The sequence below is a fragment of the Oryctolagus cuniculus genome, chromosome 16, assembly GCF_051225735.1.
Source record: "Oryctolagus cuniculus isolate XC-2025 breed Fujian yellow rabbit chromosome 16, ASM5122573v1, whole genome shotgun sequence".
In the NCBI taxonomy this organism is placed as follows: Eukaryota; Metazoa; Chordata; class Mammalia; order Lagomorpha; family Leporidae; genus Oryctolagus; species Oryctolagus cuniculus.
This window is the reverse complement of record NC_142882.1, coordinates 23832166-23847905: the sequence shown is the minus strand read 5'-3', so window position 1 is coordinate 23847905 and position 15740 is coordinate 23832166. Positions and strand designations below refer to the sequence as shown.

Sequence of the window (15740 nt, the reverse complement as noted above, 5' to 3'; positions counted from 1 at the left end):
GCTTGCCTGCCCCTGGGTTTTTGCCCCTCTCACCATTCCTTGCTACCAGGGGGTTTGCAGCCTTTTCTTTAGAAGATCCAAGTGACCAAAGCTGACACTGGCAGGGGGCCTGATCTGATGCATCACCTTTTGAAGGGGGGAGGATGTGACCGCCAGGCCCGGATTGCGAGTGCGAGTGCATGACTGTGACTGCAGCCTTTGTCTCTGGCCCCGTAGCCCTGGCCCAGTGTGTGGGCTCCTGCCGGAGTGCCCCAGGCTCCTCCTGCCACTGCCTGCTGCCAGGGCCGCCGTGTGTTTCCAGCAGTTCTCTGCTGCTGCAGAGGTTTTTTATTTTATTTTTTATTTTTTGTATTTCTTCCCCCACTTTAAAGAAAGTGGAAAGATTGTGCAACAAGTAATCTGAGAGTCCTGGGAACAGCTGTCCTAGTGGGAAGGAGGGTGAGATTTACAGTCTCAGAGCTGCCTGCTCCCAGGCTCCCAGGCTCCAGCAACCAGCCCTGGCTGCTCGCTCGGCTGCCTTCGCTCAGACCCCCACCCCACCCCTCCCTGCGCCTCCCCAGTCCCTCTTCCCAGCTGGCCTCCACACCTTGGGTTTTGCCTGATAGATCCCTTTTGTCTTTGAGGTCCTGGCCAGCAGGGCTTCCCTTGGCCCCGTGTGTGCCGGGAGCTCTTGCAGGGCAGCTGCTCAGGAGGGGGCCTGCCGGGTGGGATGTTTGTGTGGACCCCACCAATCCCTCCCGCACAAGACTCTGCACTCTTCCTGGGGCAGGGGCCAGGGTGGGGGCCAGCAGCCCCAGTTTCTGCGGCCATCTTCCAAGGCAGCCCTGCCTTGCGGGAATGGGGCTGGGTAGGGGGCCACTGAAGGTATTTCCCTTTGGTCTTTTGGGGCTTAATTGTTTCCCCTTCCTTGTTCTTCTGTTTCCATTTGGCTTGGAGCCGAAATTCCTGAAAGGGCTTATTTTTGTCACTTGTATTGAGGGTCAATTTTGCTGACACGGCCCAGAGAAGGGACTCGCCAAAAGAAACTTAAGAGAGGCACTAGGTTGGGGTTGATGGGGGTTGGGGGGAGGGGTCCAAGGAGCCCTCCTGGCAGCTGTCCATGGACTGACTGATGGGGGCATGGGGCTGGTCCTCTGCAGTCGGGCTGCAGTGCAGGGAAGCCGTGCACAGACTTGGAGGATGTGGGGCTGCTCTGCAACCCCTGCCCAGGCAGCACGAAGCACCGTCCCCCGGTGCCACCACTCCCGCTGAAACTGGCTCCTACTTGGGTTGTGGTCCCTTATTGAGCTGTGGTTCTGCGCACAGCCTGAAGCTGCTTGGGAGTTCAGTATGAGCGGTAGGGCCCAAATTCTACCCTTGCCCCCACCCCAGGGCGCCTGCAGAACTGGGCTGGGTGACCAGAGGAGGACACCATGGTTCTCCCCTTGGACTGCCCTCTGAGGTGTTCTGGGAGCAGAGCTGTAGCTTCCCTGTTGCCAGTGCTAGGATCAGGTCTGCCTGGCCCACGGAGCAGGGAGAGAGCCCCTCCCTCCAGCTTGCATGCATCACGTTCTCACAGCTAGCTCTTCCCAGATGCCTGCATCAGGTGTTGGTTGGCAGAGGTGGCCATGAGACTTTGTGTCCCCTCAGGAGCAGCCCACATCCCCAGCTGCTGGACCGAGATGTGGGGTCCAAGGAGACGGCTCAGACCTTGGCCTGGTCTTCTCATTGCAGCAGGAGCACAGTGCTGCTATTTTAGTCTCTTGATTTCCTTTTCCCAGGACTGGAACACGTGGGCGTCTCTTAATAGCTCCGAGGGAAAAAGGAATGCTTGCTGTTTGGAAAGACTTGAGCTGGGAAGTGCAAACAGAGGCCAGGGGGCCTTACACACGGCCAGCTCCAAGTCTCGGGAGCCGGTCACGTCTCAGGGCCTCCTGCTTGCCTGCTCCCAGGTGTTGCACCCATCCTCAGGGAAGGGATGAGGCCCCTGGCGAGGGGTGGCAGGGTGGACTGGCCTGTTTGCGTAGCCAGGTGACACCCCCACCCCCACACATGTGCAGGAGTTGCAGCTGGAGGGATTCTAGGGCTTCACAGTAGGCGAGGGTGAGCCTCATGGAATGTGGCCCGCAGTGCGAGGCCAGGATGGGCGGGTTTTTCCCATGCGCACTCCGTGCCAGGAAGTAGGGAGTAGTGTGTCAGTGCATCCAGAACTCCAGCACAGGCGTCTGCTCTGCTGCGTGGGTGGGAACCGGCCCAGTGCCCCTCCCTGTTCCAGGGAGCTATTTTGAATGCCCTGGAAAAGGGAAGAAGTCCCTAGGCTTTCTCCTTGGTCTGTGTCTGTTTCTCTTCAACAGTCTGTGGCGGTTGGTTTGTGTTTGGGATCTGGGGGAACACAGGGGACAACGATGATCCCCTCTTGCCACCCAGGGCCGTGTTTCTCGGGCCTTTTTCTCCCCTCTCCCAGGCCACAAGCAAGGGCTGGCATCAGCCTGGGCCCAGAAGACAGGTGACCCGCTGGGTTCAGCTCCAACTCGGCAGGCCCCTGGCAGGCCTGATGAACCTGGCTGGTGGGACGGAGCAGGGCCACCTCACAAACTCAAAACGCACAGCTTCAGGAGTGGTACAGGGCGTGCAGTGTGTGCTGAGACAGGCACACGGGGCGCGCATAGTGGCAGCAATTGTCCAGTCGAGAGGTGTGGAAGGTTGCTGAGGGGAGGTGGTTGTCTCCACCGCAGGCCGGGCAGGGGCAGGGCTGCTGATCTGCAGCCCTGTCCTTGTGCACTGGCAGCCACGGGGGCTCAGAAGGCGGCTCGGTGTGCAGCTCTCTTCTGTTCTTGTGACTTGAGTGGCGCGTTCCACACCATTTCTCTCACACTGGTTTCTCTCTCCCTCTATGTAGGTCCCGCCTAATCATTGGACACGGACTCTTAATAAAACGGTCTTCAGTTCCAGATTCCTTCCCAGCGAGCTATAGCTTAAGTTCATATTTCTTCTGTGAAAGGGACAGGACTCCATCAAGTTATGGAATTCCTCAGAGCCCGGGCCTGTCCCCTGGGGTGGATTAGCTAATGGCCAGCAGCACACGCCTGCTCCCGCCTTCGGGAGAGGCTGCTGCCCGCTGTGTAAAGACTGCCCGCTGCCCTGCCCAGCCTCCCTGGTCATCTGGGTGGGAGGCACCCACCCTGGTGGGTGATGACAATCCCCCCCACACACACCTATACATGTGGTGCTGCTCCGTGTGCAAGGCCTGATCACAAGTGTGTGTTCTCTCTTCGTCCCCTCCCTCTCTTTCTGGGACTCCGGACCCTAAGTGCTTCCCTCTCGGACCTAGCAGTGCCATTAGCCCAGGAAAGCTCTCACTCCGCATGAGGAAGAAACTGACCTCCCGAGCGTTCCCAAAAGAGGAGTGGGGGCCTTAGAGGTGGGGCCAGCTGGGTCCTCGAAGGCTTGGTGGGGCTGTTCCTGCCCCAGGCCTGCTGTCTGGTGTCCCTGCAGCTCCGCCGGCTGGGGACTGTCACCAGCCATGCTCACAGAGCCTCCTGGAGTCCTCCTTCATCTCTGTTGTTCCCGTGTGTCTCTGACAGGTTTTGAGTGGCCTGGCTGCCTTTTTTTGCCCCCAGATTATCTGGCCTCTTCTCAAGGCATGTTAGGGAAAGGACTTCTGGGCTGCTGCCCTGTCCTCTCCCAGGAAACTGGAAGCCACTGCTCCTTAACCCTGACTGCAGTGTGCAGAGCTGCCTCGCTCGGCGGGCCACTTGGGCTCACCACGTGCATCCCCCAACCCCCAGCGTCGGAGTCAGGGCAGGCGGGCGAGCCAGGGTGGTCATGCTCCCACCCGCCCCTGCCTTGGGCTGTCCTGTGCATGTCTCTGCAGGCCATTAACCAGCGTGAGCGTGCTCCTAGTCTTCAGTTCCCTAGAAAGCCGACAGCACTGGGGCTGGGGCAGGCGAGGGCTGCCGCATCATCCAAGCCCTCCCAGAGGCTCCGGATAGGCATTTTTGCTCTAAAAATAAATATCGGCCCTTTTTTGGTCATGAATCCAGCATCTCAGCAGAAAACTGCCTGACATGAGAAGTCCCCTCAGGATTAGCATCTTGCAGTTTGGGGGCTTTCTCTCCCCCCCCCACCCTTTTTGAAAGCGTAGTTCGTGTGTACTTCTCAGAGGCACTTCTGTCTTCCTGGCCCGTCCAGGAGCTGGAAGCAGGCTTGGGGCGGTGCGACTGCTGGCCATGGGCAGCAGCTCCCCACCCCCACCCCGGTTCCTCTTGTTCTTTGAGACTCGGCAGCTGTCACTGCCCCATACCTGCAGCGATGCTCTCCACTTGCCCAGGCCTCCCCTGGGCGAGCTGCCCTGTGGCCTGCGCTTGATGTGTTCCCAGTAAATGTGGCTGGGCTGGGACTGGGGGGGCTTAATGCCCGGAGGCTCCCACAGGACGGTTGGGAAGCTGCTGGCACTGTTTTTCTGGGAAGATCCTGCTGTCTCGGACCAAATGGCAGCCTGTGTTCCCACAGTATCTTGGCGCCCGGGCCGCCCCGCCCCTCCCTGCCAATGTGCGTGCGGGCAGCTGGAACCCTGGGCCTTTACTGTCCAGGGGTCCCTTGCTTCCTGCCTGCGGTGGGGCTTCATCTGGCAGAGAACGCTCAGGGCTCGTTGAACTTGAAAGGTCTCTAGATGTAAACTGTCCCCCAGGAACGCAGCCAGAAGGGACATTGCCCACCCACTCCTATCGCTGGCAGCCTCCTGGGTGGAGGCAGCGGGAGGTGCCGGCCAGAGGCCTCCATGGACCAGCTGGCGGTGGGTCCTGAGGAGGACACGTAGGAGGGGCAGGGAGGGCGCCTCTGCTCTGCTCTGCCCTGCCCTCACCCCTCCAATCTGTCTCCTTTCCTGGAGGGGCCGGGATGGGGGCGGGGTGGGGGAAATCAGTGTTTTGATCAGATTTTACGAAAAACATTTTATTTCTTTGTACAATTTGCCATCCTATGTAAAGATACGTTTGTGTTGAGTTGAAGATTGTCATGGAATAAAGATCACACAGTACTCGAGGCCATCTTCATGTAACCCTTTCTAGAGAGTTTTGTGTGGGGGTGTCGGGGCTGGTGTGTCGTGAAGCTTGTGCACTTCCTGTCTTGTCTTTCTAATTGGTAATCCTGAACCACAGCTCGGGCCGGTCTGCCCCAAGCAGGCCTCTAGCACCCGCTGGTCTTCGCCGTTCCCTTCACTGGCCGGGTCCTCAGGGTCTGCCATGTGCCTCCCACCTCCCTCCCCCTACCTCTAGGCCTGCCCTGCCCCCAGGTTGCCCCAGCATTTCTGAGGGTCCCTGGAGACAAGGCTGGGGATCCTCGACATGCTCCCTGGAACCCTGCCAGCCTCTGCACCCTGTCCCACGCCTGCTCCAAGGGGCTGGGACGACCTGCCCTACTTTTATGCTTCCTCCCTTAGCTTTCCACTGCTGCCCCTCCCCACACCCCCAGGTCCCCTCAAAGGTGTGCCCAGCGTGCAAGCGGCTGCCCCTCCCCCAGTTCCCCTGGCTCCATCATCCTCGTGGGCTGGAATCTCGGTGCTGGGGATTGCTCCCTTGGTGCAGTGGTCTCTGCTGCTGAGGCACCGCCTCTGGGGTGCAGGGTCCCTCTGGGCCTTTGCTGCCCTGGTCCTGCGCATATACCTGGCCGTGCCTCTGACCCGCCTTCCCCCACAAGAGTAACCCAGCACCCTGGCATCTGGGTGTCCTCAGTAGCAACCTCTTGCCTCTTGTATGAGGATGTGACTGTGTAGCTGCTGAGGTCCGTGTCCACGTCTCTGTCTGTGCATGGAGTGTTGGACTCTCATGGAGCACGAGGTCCCTTCTTGGCACCCTTGGTGACATGCCACACCGCACAGCCGTCCTCCCCAGGGCAGCTTCCGAGCCGAGGTAGCTTGGACTCGGGCGAAGCATGCGTTCCTTTGGCGGCGGCAGGGAGCTCAGGGGACACCAGGCAAAGCCACGAGGTGCCTCTCAGGGTCAGGAATCCGAGAGACATCCTGCCGTGGGTGCCCGCCTCAAGCCTTGTTGATGGACAGCCTTGCACCTGCCCTCCCAGCCTGTGTGGCAAGGGACTTCCAGCTGCCGGGATTCCTTAGTGCTCACACCCTGCACACACACACCCCAACACAGCTTGCAGAGACAGGCACATCCAGGTGCGGGCCCTGAGGAATCCCTGGGGCCCAGTGCCGTGCATTGTGTCCCAAAGCAGGGACTTGGAGATCCGTCTTCCCCTAACCCCACAGAAGGAGAAATTGGCCAGTGCCGTCCACCTCCAACCAGCCATGGCAGTGAGCGCCTGTGCTGGTGATTCCTGGTCACTGGGGAGGCTGGCCCTGGCTGGAGGGGGGGTTGGGGTGGAGGGGCACATGCCCATTTGGCCAGTCCCATGGATCTGTGGCCAGGCCGTGCCCCGTACCAGCACCCCTGGTCTCCCTCAGCCCCACCGCAAGCATCTCTGCTTCTTCTTGGAGGGTGGAGAAGAGGGGCTTGGAGGCTGCATCATGGCTCCGTTTTAAGCTGTGTGACCCTGGACAAGTCCTCCCACTTCTCAGAAACCTCACTTTTCTCAGCTGTAACTAGAGTGGAATCCTTTCCAACATCACAGGTGGTTCCAGGGCAGAGAGTAGGTCGGGGTTCTGGGCGTGCGGTCACTCGGTCACCACAGTGGGTCTTAACCCAAGCATAGGGGGAGGCGCTGGGGCAGGGTCTCAGCAGCCAGGAATCATCTTTTCGTGGAGTGGGTGGGGGGAAGCTTCCTGAGGCCCGGGCTCCCAGTAGGAGAAGGGGCAGGCGGTACCATGTACATCCCCTCCCTCCCCAACAACCACCACCTTGTCCCTGACCCCAGTCTGGTCGCCAGCCCCTCTCCTGAGCGTGCAGCCTTGTTTCCAGCCCTCCTGCACCACAGCCAGCTCCTGGCCACCTCCCCCAGAGCCTCCCTCACCAGCTTCTCTTTTCCCTTTGCAGAAATGGCTCCAAAGTCGAAAAAGAAGGGGCATCCCGGAAGGGACCAGAAGAAGGTAACCGAGGCTCACAGGTGTCTTCCAGGCTCTGGGCCCTACCTCAACCCCTGCCTGGGGAAACCCTGGCTCTCCCTAACTAACATCTGCCTGTCTCTCCGCAGCACCATCACCACCACCATCAGCAGATGCAGCCGGCCCCAGCCCCTGTGCCTCAGCAGCCGCCCCAGCCTCCCCAGCAGCCTCCACCACCTCCACCACAGCCACAGGCACCGCCACCGCAGCCGCAACAGCAGCCGCAGCCACAGCCACAGCCGCAGCAGCCGCCCCCCCAGCCCCCGCCGCCCCCACCCTCCATGCCCCAGCAGGCAGCCCCGGCCATGAAGTCCTCTCCTCCGACCTTCATCGCCACCCAGGTGCCGGTGCTGGAGCCTCAGCTCCCAGGCAGCGTCTTCGACCCCATCCCCCACTTCAGCCAGCCCATCCTGCACCTGACGCAGCCTGAGCTGCCTCCCCACCTGCCCCAGGCACCCGAACATAGCACTCCGCCCCATCTCAACCAGCACACGGTCGTCTCTCCCCCAGGTGAGTTAGCGTGGCCACCCCAACTCTCCCCTGGAGACGGGAGGCGCCAGGTGACCATCCGGTCACCAGTGAGTCTGAGCTCGGGGCTGCCCTATAGGTTGAAGGAGGAGCCCTGGGACCTGCTGCGTGGGAGGGGTGAGCAGCTGTGGGTTCAGGTCTGCTGGACTGGGTATTGAGTTAGGTGAGAAAAGGGGTGGGGGTGGGGGTAGGCAGCTCCTCTTGAGTGCCCGCTGGCGTGGACCTGGGAGGTGCAGGACCAGTTCCGCCCACCAGAGGGGGTGGGGTAGACTGCAGAAGTCTGTGCTTGGGTGAGCAGCAGGGTCTGAGCTGGGACCTGAAGAGCCGTGCAGGAGTGAGGGTTGGGGGCAGAGTGTGAGCCCAAACAGCGCTGTCAAGGAGCCTGGTCCCATAGGCCTCACCTGAAACAGTGTGCCGGGAGCTTGTGGGAGGCCGTGGGGACTGGAGAGAGATTGCTGGTTGGAGGGAGGCCAGGATGGAGCAGCGAGGCCGGGCCGGGACTCGAGGAGGTACCCAGGCCTCACCACGCAGCATGCTGTGTCTTTCCAGCTTTGCACAATGCGCTGCCCCAGCAGCCATCGCGGCCCAGCAACCGAGCCGCCGCCCTGCCCCCCAAGCCTGCCCGGCCCCCAGCCGTGTCCCCCGCCCTGGCCCAGCCCGCCCTGCTCCCTCAGCCCCCCATGGCTCAGCCTCCCCAAGTGCTGCTGGAGGATGAAGAGCCGCCTGCCCCACCCCTCACCTCCATGCAAATGCAGCTGTACCTGCAGCAGCTGCAGAAGGTGCAGCCCCCCACACCGCTACTCCCTTCCGTGAAGGTGCAGTCCCAGCCCCCGCCCCCCTTGCCACCCCCACCCCACCCCTCCGTGCAGCAGCAGCTCCAGCAGCCGCCACCACCCCCACCCCCACCGCCCCAGCCCCAGCCTCCTCCCCAGCAGCACCAGCCCCCGCCGCGGCCCGTGCACTTACAGCCCATGCCGTTCTCCGCCCACATCCAACAGCCCCCTCCACCCCCTGGCCAGCAGCCCCCACACCCACCCTCAGGCCAGCAGCCCCCACCACCACAGCCCGCCAAGCCTCAGCAAGTCATCCAGCATCACCCTTCACCACGGCATCATAAGTCGGACCCTTACGCAACTGGTGAGTGCCCCTGCCCAGACTCTCGGAGGGTCAGGAAGCCCTTAGGGACCGTGCCAAGCTCCCAGGCGCTGAGTAGTTGGAGGTGGGGTCTGCACAAAGGGTTTCCTGGTGCTTCCTGCGGTTCTCAGCCAGGTGTCTGCTCCACTCCGACAGCCCAGGTTCAGCTTCTCTCGGTTCTCCTCTGGAGCTCCTTGCAGGCTTCCACACTGATTCTGCGGGACCCTGGGGGCTGAGTCCCTCATCGGCAGCTAGCTCAGTGCCCGTCCAGGACCCGTCTCACTGCCAAGTCCAGGCTCTGCTTTTCCCTTTGTGATGGGACAGGGGCCTCAATGCTCTGCTGGTGCTTGGGGGCTCTGGCTGCAGCAAGGGGCTGAAAGAAGGGCTCACTCGCCCTGTGTTCTTGTTTTTGAAGTGTTGGTGACCCAGATGTTCTGGCTGGCTCCAGCGGGAAACATGCCACTTGGTACCTCATGTCACCGTCAGGGCAGGGGTCGTGGCCTTGGCAGTGCAGACCTCCTGTCTTGGGGCTGCACCAGGTGCTGCCTGCAAACTGGGCCACAAGTCAGGACTAGGACTGCTTGCTAAGCCGCAGCAGAAGCTGCCAGATGCCAAGTGGATCATTGTGTGCCCTGAGCCAGGGGAGGGCAGCTGTCTGCCTGCCCTGGGAAAAGCCACAGCCCAGCTGCCACTCTTCCCCACCCCAGGGTAGGGAGAGGGGGCAGCTGTGGGCAGGTGAAGAGCTGGCACTCAGGGTCCACTCACTGGGGACCCTGGATCTCTACCTCAAGCTCGCAGGCCCCCTACAAGCTCCCGTAGCCTCCATCAGGGCAGTTGAGGCCTCTGGCTAAAAGCCAGGTTGTTAGGGTCGCAGCAGCGGGCGCCCGGCCAGCTTCCCGGTGGCATCCCTGGATCAGTGAGCCTCTTCCTAAAGCCAGCCAGCTAGCTGTTCCTCTAAAACGGGTGGGGAAGCTTTTCTCCGCCAGGGGCCAAAATTTGGGCGTTTGTGACGTCGTTGGGCCGTTACAAAACGAGCAGCTTCAAATGTTATCCTGCTGTGGGTTATTGAATGTCAGCTCTCACCTGCGGTTGCCGTGGCAGGACCAGGCTAAGGGATTTCACCGGCAGGACGGGCGCCCCCAGCCCAGCTCTAGTAAAACACAGGCCCCAGGTCTGGCTCAGCTCAGCTCACCACTCCTGAGAGTGCATCCGGATCAGAAGCCATCACAGTCCTGTCCTGTGGGCTGTGGTCTTGGTGGGGAGGGATCCCTGATAACTGAAATGGGAGGAAAGATCGGGGCGGGGCAGCCTAGCTCCAGGTGCTAGCTCCAGGAAGGAACAAAGGGACCCGCCACACCTGGAGCACTGTGTCCAGCTCCAGGCCCACCAAGACAGGTGGCTCTGGCCAGGGAGGCGTCCTCAGAGGCCCCGTGTCGACCAAAGCTCCGTATAGGGCACAGAGCAGGACACCAGTACAGAGGCATGGCGGAGAGGCAGTCTTCTCTGGTGGACAGTGGGGCTTGTCCTGAGCTGCAGCTGGCCGCGATGTGTGGCCCTCTCTGCCGCAGGGGTGCAATCCAGGGGGTGGTTTGTTGCTGGGGGGCTTGGTTTCCTTGCTGATAAAACCAAGGAGTCCAGATTGAGTGGTTCTTTTGCTGGAGGCTGGTAGCAGAGCTCGTGGCTTCTCCTGATCCATCCCAGGCACTTAGACCCTATGATTCCCTGGTTCCTCCTAGCCTTTGGTGGAAATAACCCCACCGGACCTGTTGTACGCCCTGCTGCCGTGGGGCGGAGTCAGGGAGCAGTCCTAAGGAAGGTCCTGAGGATCCCACTGCCTGCGGGGTCCTAGTCACCAGGCCGGGCCGATGCGCAGACTCCGTGCTTCCCGGGTGGTGGGGTGCACTGGGGCCCAGTGACTGCCGTGGATCTTCACATGAGCTAGACCAGGCTGCGCTGCTCTGTCCCAGGATGATTCTCTCAGGGCCTGCAGCCTCTGCTGTTGACCCTCACACACGCCTTGTCTCCTCTCCTAGGTCACCTCCGTGAAGCCCCTTCCCCGCTTATGATACATTCCCCCCAGATGCCACCGTTCCAGAGCCTCACCCACCAGTCTCCACCCCAGCAAAATGTCCAGCCTAAGAAGCAGGTAAAGATCAGGGCTGGGCCGCGGCCCGCAGGGTCAGGCACGGGCTGGGGCCGGGGGCGCCCACCTGCCTCACCGGCCACCGTGCCTGTGCTGTCCCAGGAGCTGCGCGCGGCCTCTGTGGTGCAGCCCCAGCCCCTGGTGGTGGTGAAGGAGGAGAAGATCCACTCGCCCATCATCCGCAGCGAGCCCTTCAGCCCCTCGCTGCGGCCGGAGCCCCCCAAGCACCCAGAGAGCATCAAGGCTCCCGTCCACCTGCCCCAGCGTGAGTGCCCTGCCCGCCCACAGCGGGGGCTCAGGCCCTGCGGCGTGGGCCGCACCTGAGCCCGCTGTCTGTGTTCCAGGGCCCGAGATGAAGCCTGTGGACGTGGGACGGCCTGTGATCCGGCCCCCTGAGCAGACCGCACCCCCACCGGGTGCTCCCGACAAGGACAAACAGAAGCAAGAGCCGAAGACGCCCGTTGCACCCAAAAAGGTAGGGATGAGAGGCCCAGGGTGCCCCTCAGCCCCTGGTGAGGCGCCCCTCTGACCGTCCCCTCTGCCCCGCAGGACCTGAAGATCAAAAACATGGGCTCCTGGGCCAGCCTGGTGCAGAAGCATCCAACCACGCCATCCTCCACCGCCAAGTCCTCCAGCGACAGCTTCGAGCAGTTCCGCCGTGCGGCCCGCGAGAAGGAGGAACGTGAGAAGGCCCTGAAGGCGCAGGCGGAGCACGCGGAGAAGGAGAAGGAGCGGCTGCGGCAGGAGCGCATGAGGTGGGCGGGGCTCCCAGCGGGCACAGGGTCCCCGGGCTGCACAGGCCCCTGCTGACGCGGGCCCTGCTGTGCCCAGGAGCCGAGAGGACGAGGACGCGCTAGAGCAGGCGCGGCGTGCCCATGAGGAGGCGCGCCGGCGCCAGGAGCAGCAGCAGCAGCAGCGCCAGGAGCAGCAGCAGCAGCAGCAGCAGCAGCAGCAGCAGCAGCAGGCAGCCGCCGTGGCCGCCGCAGCCGCCCCCCAGGCCCAGAGTTCCCAGCCCCAGTCTATGCTGGACCAGCAGAGGGAGCTGGCCCGGAAGCGGGAGCAGGAGCGAAGGCGCAGGGAGGTGGTGAGTCAGGGGCCGCCGGACGGGTGGGGGTCCTGCCAGGAGCTGGGGTGGGGTGGGGTGGAGGTCGGGGCAGGCTCTCAGAGACAACCGCTGATGGGCCGGGGGCGGGGAGGTCTCAGCATAGCTGCCGGAGCTCCACGCCTCACTCTACCTCCCTCCCTCCTCTCCAGATGACAGCTACGATCGACATGAATTTCCAGAGTGATCTATTGTCAATATTTGAAGAAAATCTTTTCTGAGAGCACCTAGGTGACTTGTGACTTTGATTTTCTGGCAAAACGTTGACTCTCCATAGTGTTAGGGGCGGCGGTGGAGGCGGCCACAGCGGCCAGGGGGTGATTTTCCTGGCCTGGCCCTCCTGCATGCTATGCCCGGGGCAGGCCTGACGGGCAGCTGAGGATCGCAGAGCCTGTCTGCCTTACAGCCAGCCGGAGCGACGGCCCACCACCCGCCACCCCCTCACGGGACGTCCGCCTGGCGCTCGCTCGGACCTGGCCCTGCGTTCTGCGTGCAGGGAGCCACACAGTAGACACGGGACACGGCTGCCGCTGCCACCATTGACTGGTTTTCTGTTCCTGAGAACGTGACGTTTGGTGACGTCCTGCCTGCCGGGGAGCCCTTCCCCCGCGCCCCTGCCATCGCCACCCAGTCCCCGGCGGCCAGGGCAGGCCCCCCGGGGGGCTGGAGGCAGGCGAGGGCCCCGGCCCACCCCTCGCTGGCACTGACTTTGCCTTGAACAGACCCCCTTCTCCCCCACAAGCCTTTAATGGAGAGCCGCTCTCTGTAAGTGTTCGCTTGTGCAAAAGGGAATAGTGCCGCCGAGCTGTGTGTCCTCGGGACTCGGTGATTTCGAGTGCGGCGGCCGCCCTCCCCCCCCACCGGCACGCGTGGGCGGGGCCTTGCCTGGGGAGTGCGGCCACCAACCAAAGTCAGTTCCCTGCCCACCTGTGTTTCTGGGTTTTTTTTTTTTTTTTCTATATATATATATTTTTTGTTGTCGTTGAAGTCTATTTTATTTTTAACTCTCTCTTCTCCTCCAGACACAATGGCACTGCTTATCTCCAAATGGTGTGATCGTCCCTCCTCGAGCGGCGGCCGCGCCGCGCTGTGGGTAGTGTGTGACCGTGGCTGTACTGTGTAGTGAGCATAGTTGGCATACCTTTGTTGGAAGTTTGTTGGTGACTCCACCAAACTGGTGTAAAAAAAAATAATTTACAAAAGGAAAAAAAAAAAAAACACAAAAATCCACAAAAACCAAAACACACACACACACACACACACACACAGCCTATATTTTACTCAGTCTCCAACTTTTATTAGTCTGTTTTTAATTATAAAACCAGAAAGCTACAATTTCTTTTCCCTCCCCGCCACTGCCAATCTGTTGGCGGCAGCTTCTCTGTGTTTTTTTTTTTTTTTTTTTTTTTTATGTCAAATCTGTTTGAATTTTTTTTTAAAACCAATAACGGGCAGGGCCAAGGGATGAAGTGGGCCCTGGGCAGTTCAGGGTCAAGGGATCAGGGGTGGAGGGGGCCAGAGACCTGAGGCTGACCCCCCAGCCCCCAGCCCCACGTGCCCGGCCCTGCCCCCCCCCCACTGCTCCTTCCTCCGCTCGTTTTTTTAATTTTATAATTGGAGCCCTTAATGAGGTTACGCGTGCCATGAGAACCCACCCTACACCACGACGCTGGTGCCTCAGTGTTGGCCAAACTCTGGAGTCACTGACTGGTTTGAGTTTCATACGGTGAATATGCATTTGGTCTGTACTGATCATGGAATAAACACATCTCTCTTTTTTAATGCTGGCGTCTCCCTGACATTTTCTTTGTGAACCACCTGTTGCCTGGGTCAGGCCCAGGGCCCCAGCCCCACCCTGCCCCACCCCAGCCCTTCCCACAGCCTGTCCCCCTGGCCTGAAGCTGCGATTAGGGGACCCCAGCCAAGGTGGGCAGCCCAGCCTTGCAGAACCCTGGCCGAGCATACATAGACAGTATTCTCCTTTCCTCCTCCAGCCCCGCCCACTTACCAAAGGCCTGGAGCCGCTTCCCTCCTTTCATTTACGCTCAGGGTTACCCAGATTTCCTTAGAGGAAGTGGACGTCCCCACAGACAGGGCTTTCGCGTGTGCACACGCGAAAGGAAGACGCAGGTGTGCGATGCACGTGTGCGCAGAGACCTCGTCCTCCCCCTGTTAATGAACCCGAAAGCCCCTCCCCCTTCCCCCTTACTGCCCGTGTTCCCAGGGTCAAGTTCAGGCGCCCGGCCAGAGGCTTCTTCCTCCATTCTGCTTCCCACGTCCCGGGCGCGGGTTCACACGCCAGCGTGCTGATCTTAGTTATTTTGGATTTTCGGGGGTTTCTTCCGGCTCACCCCATCCCCACCCCCACCCCCCCAGCCTAACTCGCTTTTATTCAGAAACTTCCCCAGGCTGGGTCTCAGGGCCGGTGCTGCAGATGGTTCTGTGGGCACCTGCCAGGTGAATTGGGCCGGGGCTTTCTCTACCCTTCCCCCACCCACTTCCTCCGATGGGCGTGAATCTCTTTAACTGGGTTGCACTCAGAACCAGAACCGGGGTCTGTTCATTCCTCCAGCCACCTCCTGGAGCCCTCCCCGCGGTACTAGAAACAGCTGTAGTTGTTTTTTTGTTTTGTTTTGTTTTGTTTTTGTTTGTTTTTTTCCCCCTCTCCTCCCAAGAGTTAGAGGTGTGTACAAGCCCCTCCCCCACTGTACTGTATGCACGGATCGCTTGGCCAATAATTATGTCAGTGAACCTGAGACTTGTATTAAACACTTTAGACGTTTGTAGAAGGGAGTTCGTAGACTTTTCACTTATACTGAAGTTTTTTTTTTTTTTTTTTGTGCAGTTCTCATTGCAAAAATAAACATTTGTACTGAATATAAAGTTACATTCCTGTGACTGTCTTGTTCCTAGGGGAAGGGGAGGGGGTGCCGTGTGGGAGAGGAGTGGAGGGGGAGGGAGGCCCCGTGGCACCCACCATAGCCAGGCAGCCCGGGCACACTGACAGAGTGATTGGAGAGCAGTGGATAGGACATCAACCTTGTGACACACACGGGCGGGGTGAGAGGAGGAAGGGTGGAAACCAGAGTGAGTGCAATGCAGGCTGCGTGTTCAGGACGCTGTAACTGGACGTCCCTGTGCTCCCAGGACAGGGCATAACGTGTAGCAGCTGTGACTAGACAGAGGGGTACACGGATAGCAATGCAAGGAGAGGAAGCAGTGTTTGAAATGAGGGGGCCATCACGGCCATCCTGTGTGAGTCCCGGCTGCTCTACTTCCCATCCAACCTGGGAGAAGAGCAGGTGATGGCCCAAGAAGATGGCTCAGGGCTCTGCCACCCACGTGGGAGACCAGGTGGAGTTCCAGGCTCCTGGCTTTAGCCTGGCCCAGCCCTTTGGAAACCATTGCTGCTGAGAGGTGAACCTGTGCTTGGAAGATCGCTGCCACCTCCAGTCTCTAACCCTGCCTTCCAGAAACACAAAGTGACAGACCTGAATAACCATCCCAAGAGATCGCCCAAGTGCGTGGGCCCCTGCACCTACGTGGGAAACCTGGAAGAAGCTCCTGGCTTCGGATGGGCCCAGCTCTGGCCATTGCAGGCATCCGGGGACTGAACCAGCCGAAGGAAAGACCTCTCTCTCTGCCTCTCTCTAACTCTGCCCATATATATATATATATATAATTTTTTTTTAAAAAAAAAGGATGGGTGTCCCCGGGAACGGATACTGGGGGAGGGTTGCAGAATAGGAAGCTGTGGCTTTGGACAGCGCAGGGCCAGGGCGCTGTGACCTGGGGGC

The 15740-nt window shown here is 60.6% G+C and overlaps 1 protein-coding gene across 8 annotated transcripts in view; it reads left to right on the top strand.

Annotated features, from left to right (window-relative positions):
- BRD4 (bromodomain containing 4) overlaps positions 1-13725 on the top strand; it is an 81434-nt gene extending 67709 nt beyond the window's left edge. For 3 of the 8 annotated variants that reach the window (XM_070058791.2, XM_070058787.2, XM_070058786.2), the window contains exons 12-20: positions 6969-7021; positions 7126-7546; positions 8114-8701; positions 10732-10844; positions 10944-11106; positions 11186-11316; positions 11391-11596; positions 11673-11925; positions 12096-13725. In XM_070058791.2, the coding sequence (XP_069914892.2) occupies positions 6969-7021; positions 7126-7546; positions 8114-8701; positions 10732-10844; positions 10944-11106; positions 11186-11316; positions 11391-11596; positions 11673-11925; positions 12096-12164 (1997 nt within the window). In that variant the 3' untranslated portion in view covers positions 12165-13725. Of the gene's footprint in view, positions 1-2878; positions 5028-6968; positions 7022-7125; positions 7547-8113; positions 8702-10731; positions 11107-11185; positions 11317-11390; positions 11597-11672; positions 11926-12095 lie in introns of those variants that run through there. The other 5 variants (XM_070058790.2, XM_070058785.2, XM_070058788.2 and 2 more) reach the window with 2 other exon arrangements.
- Positions 13726-15740: the final 2015 nt, after the last annotated feature.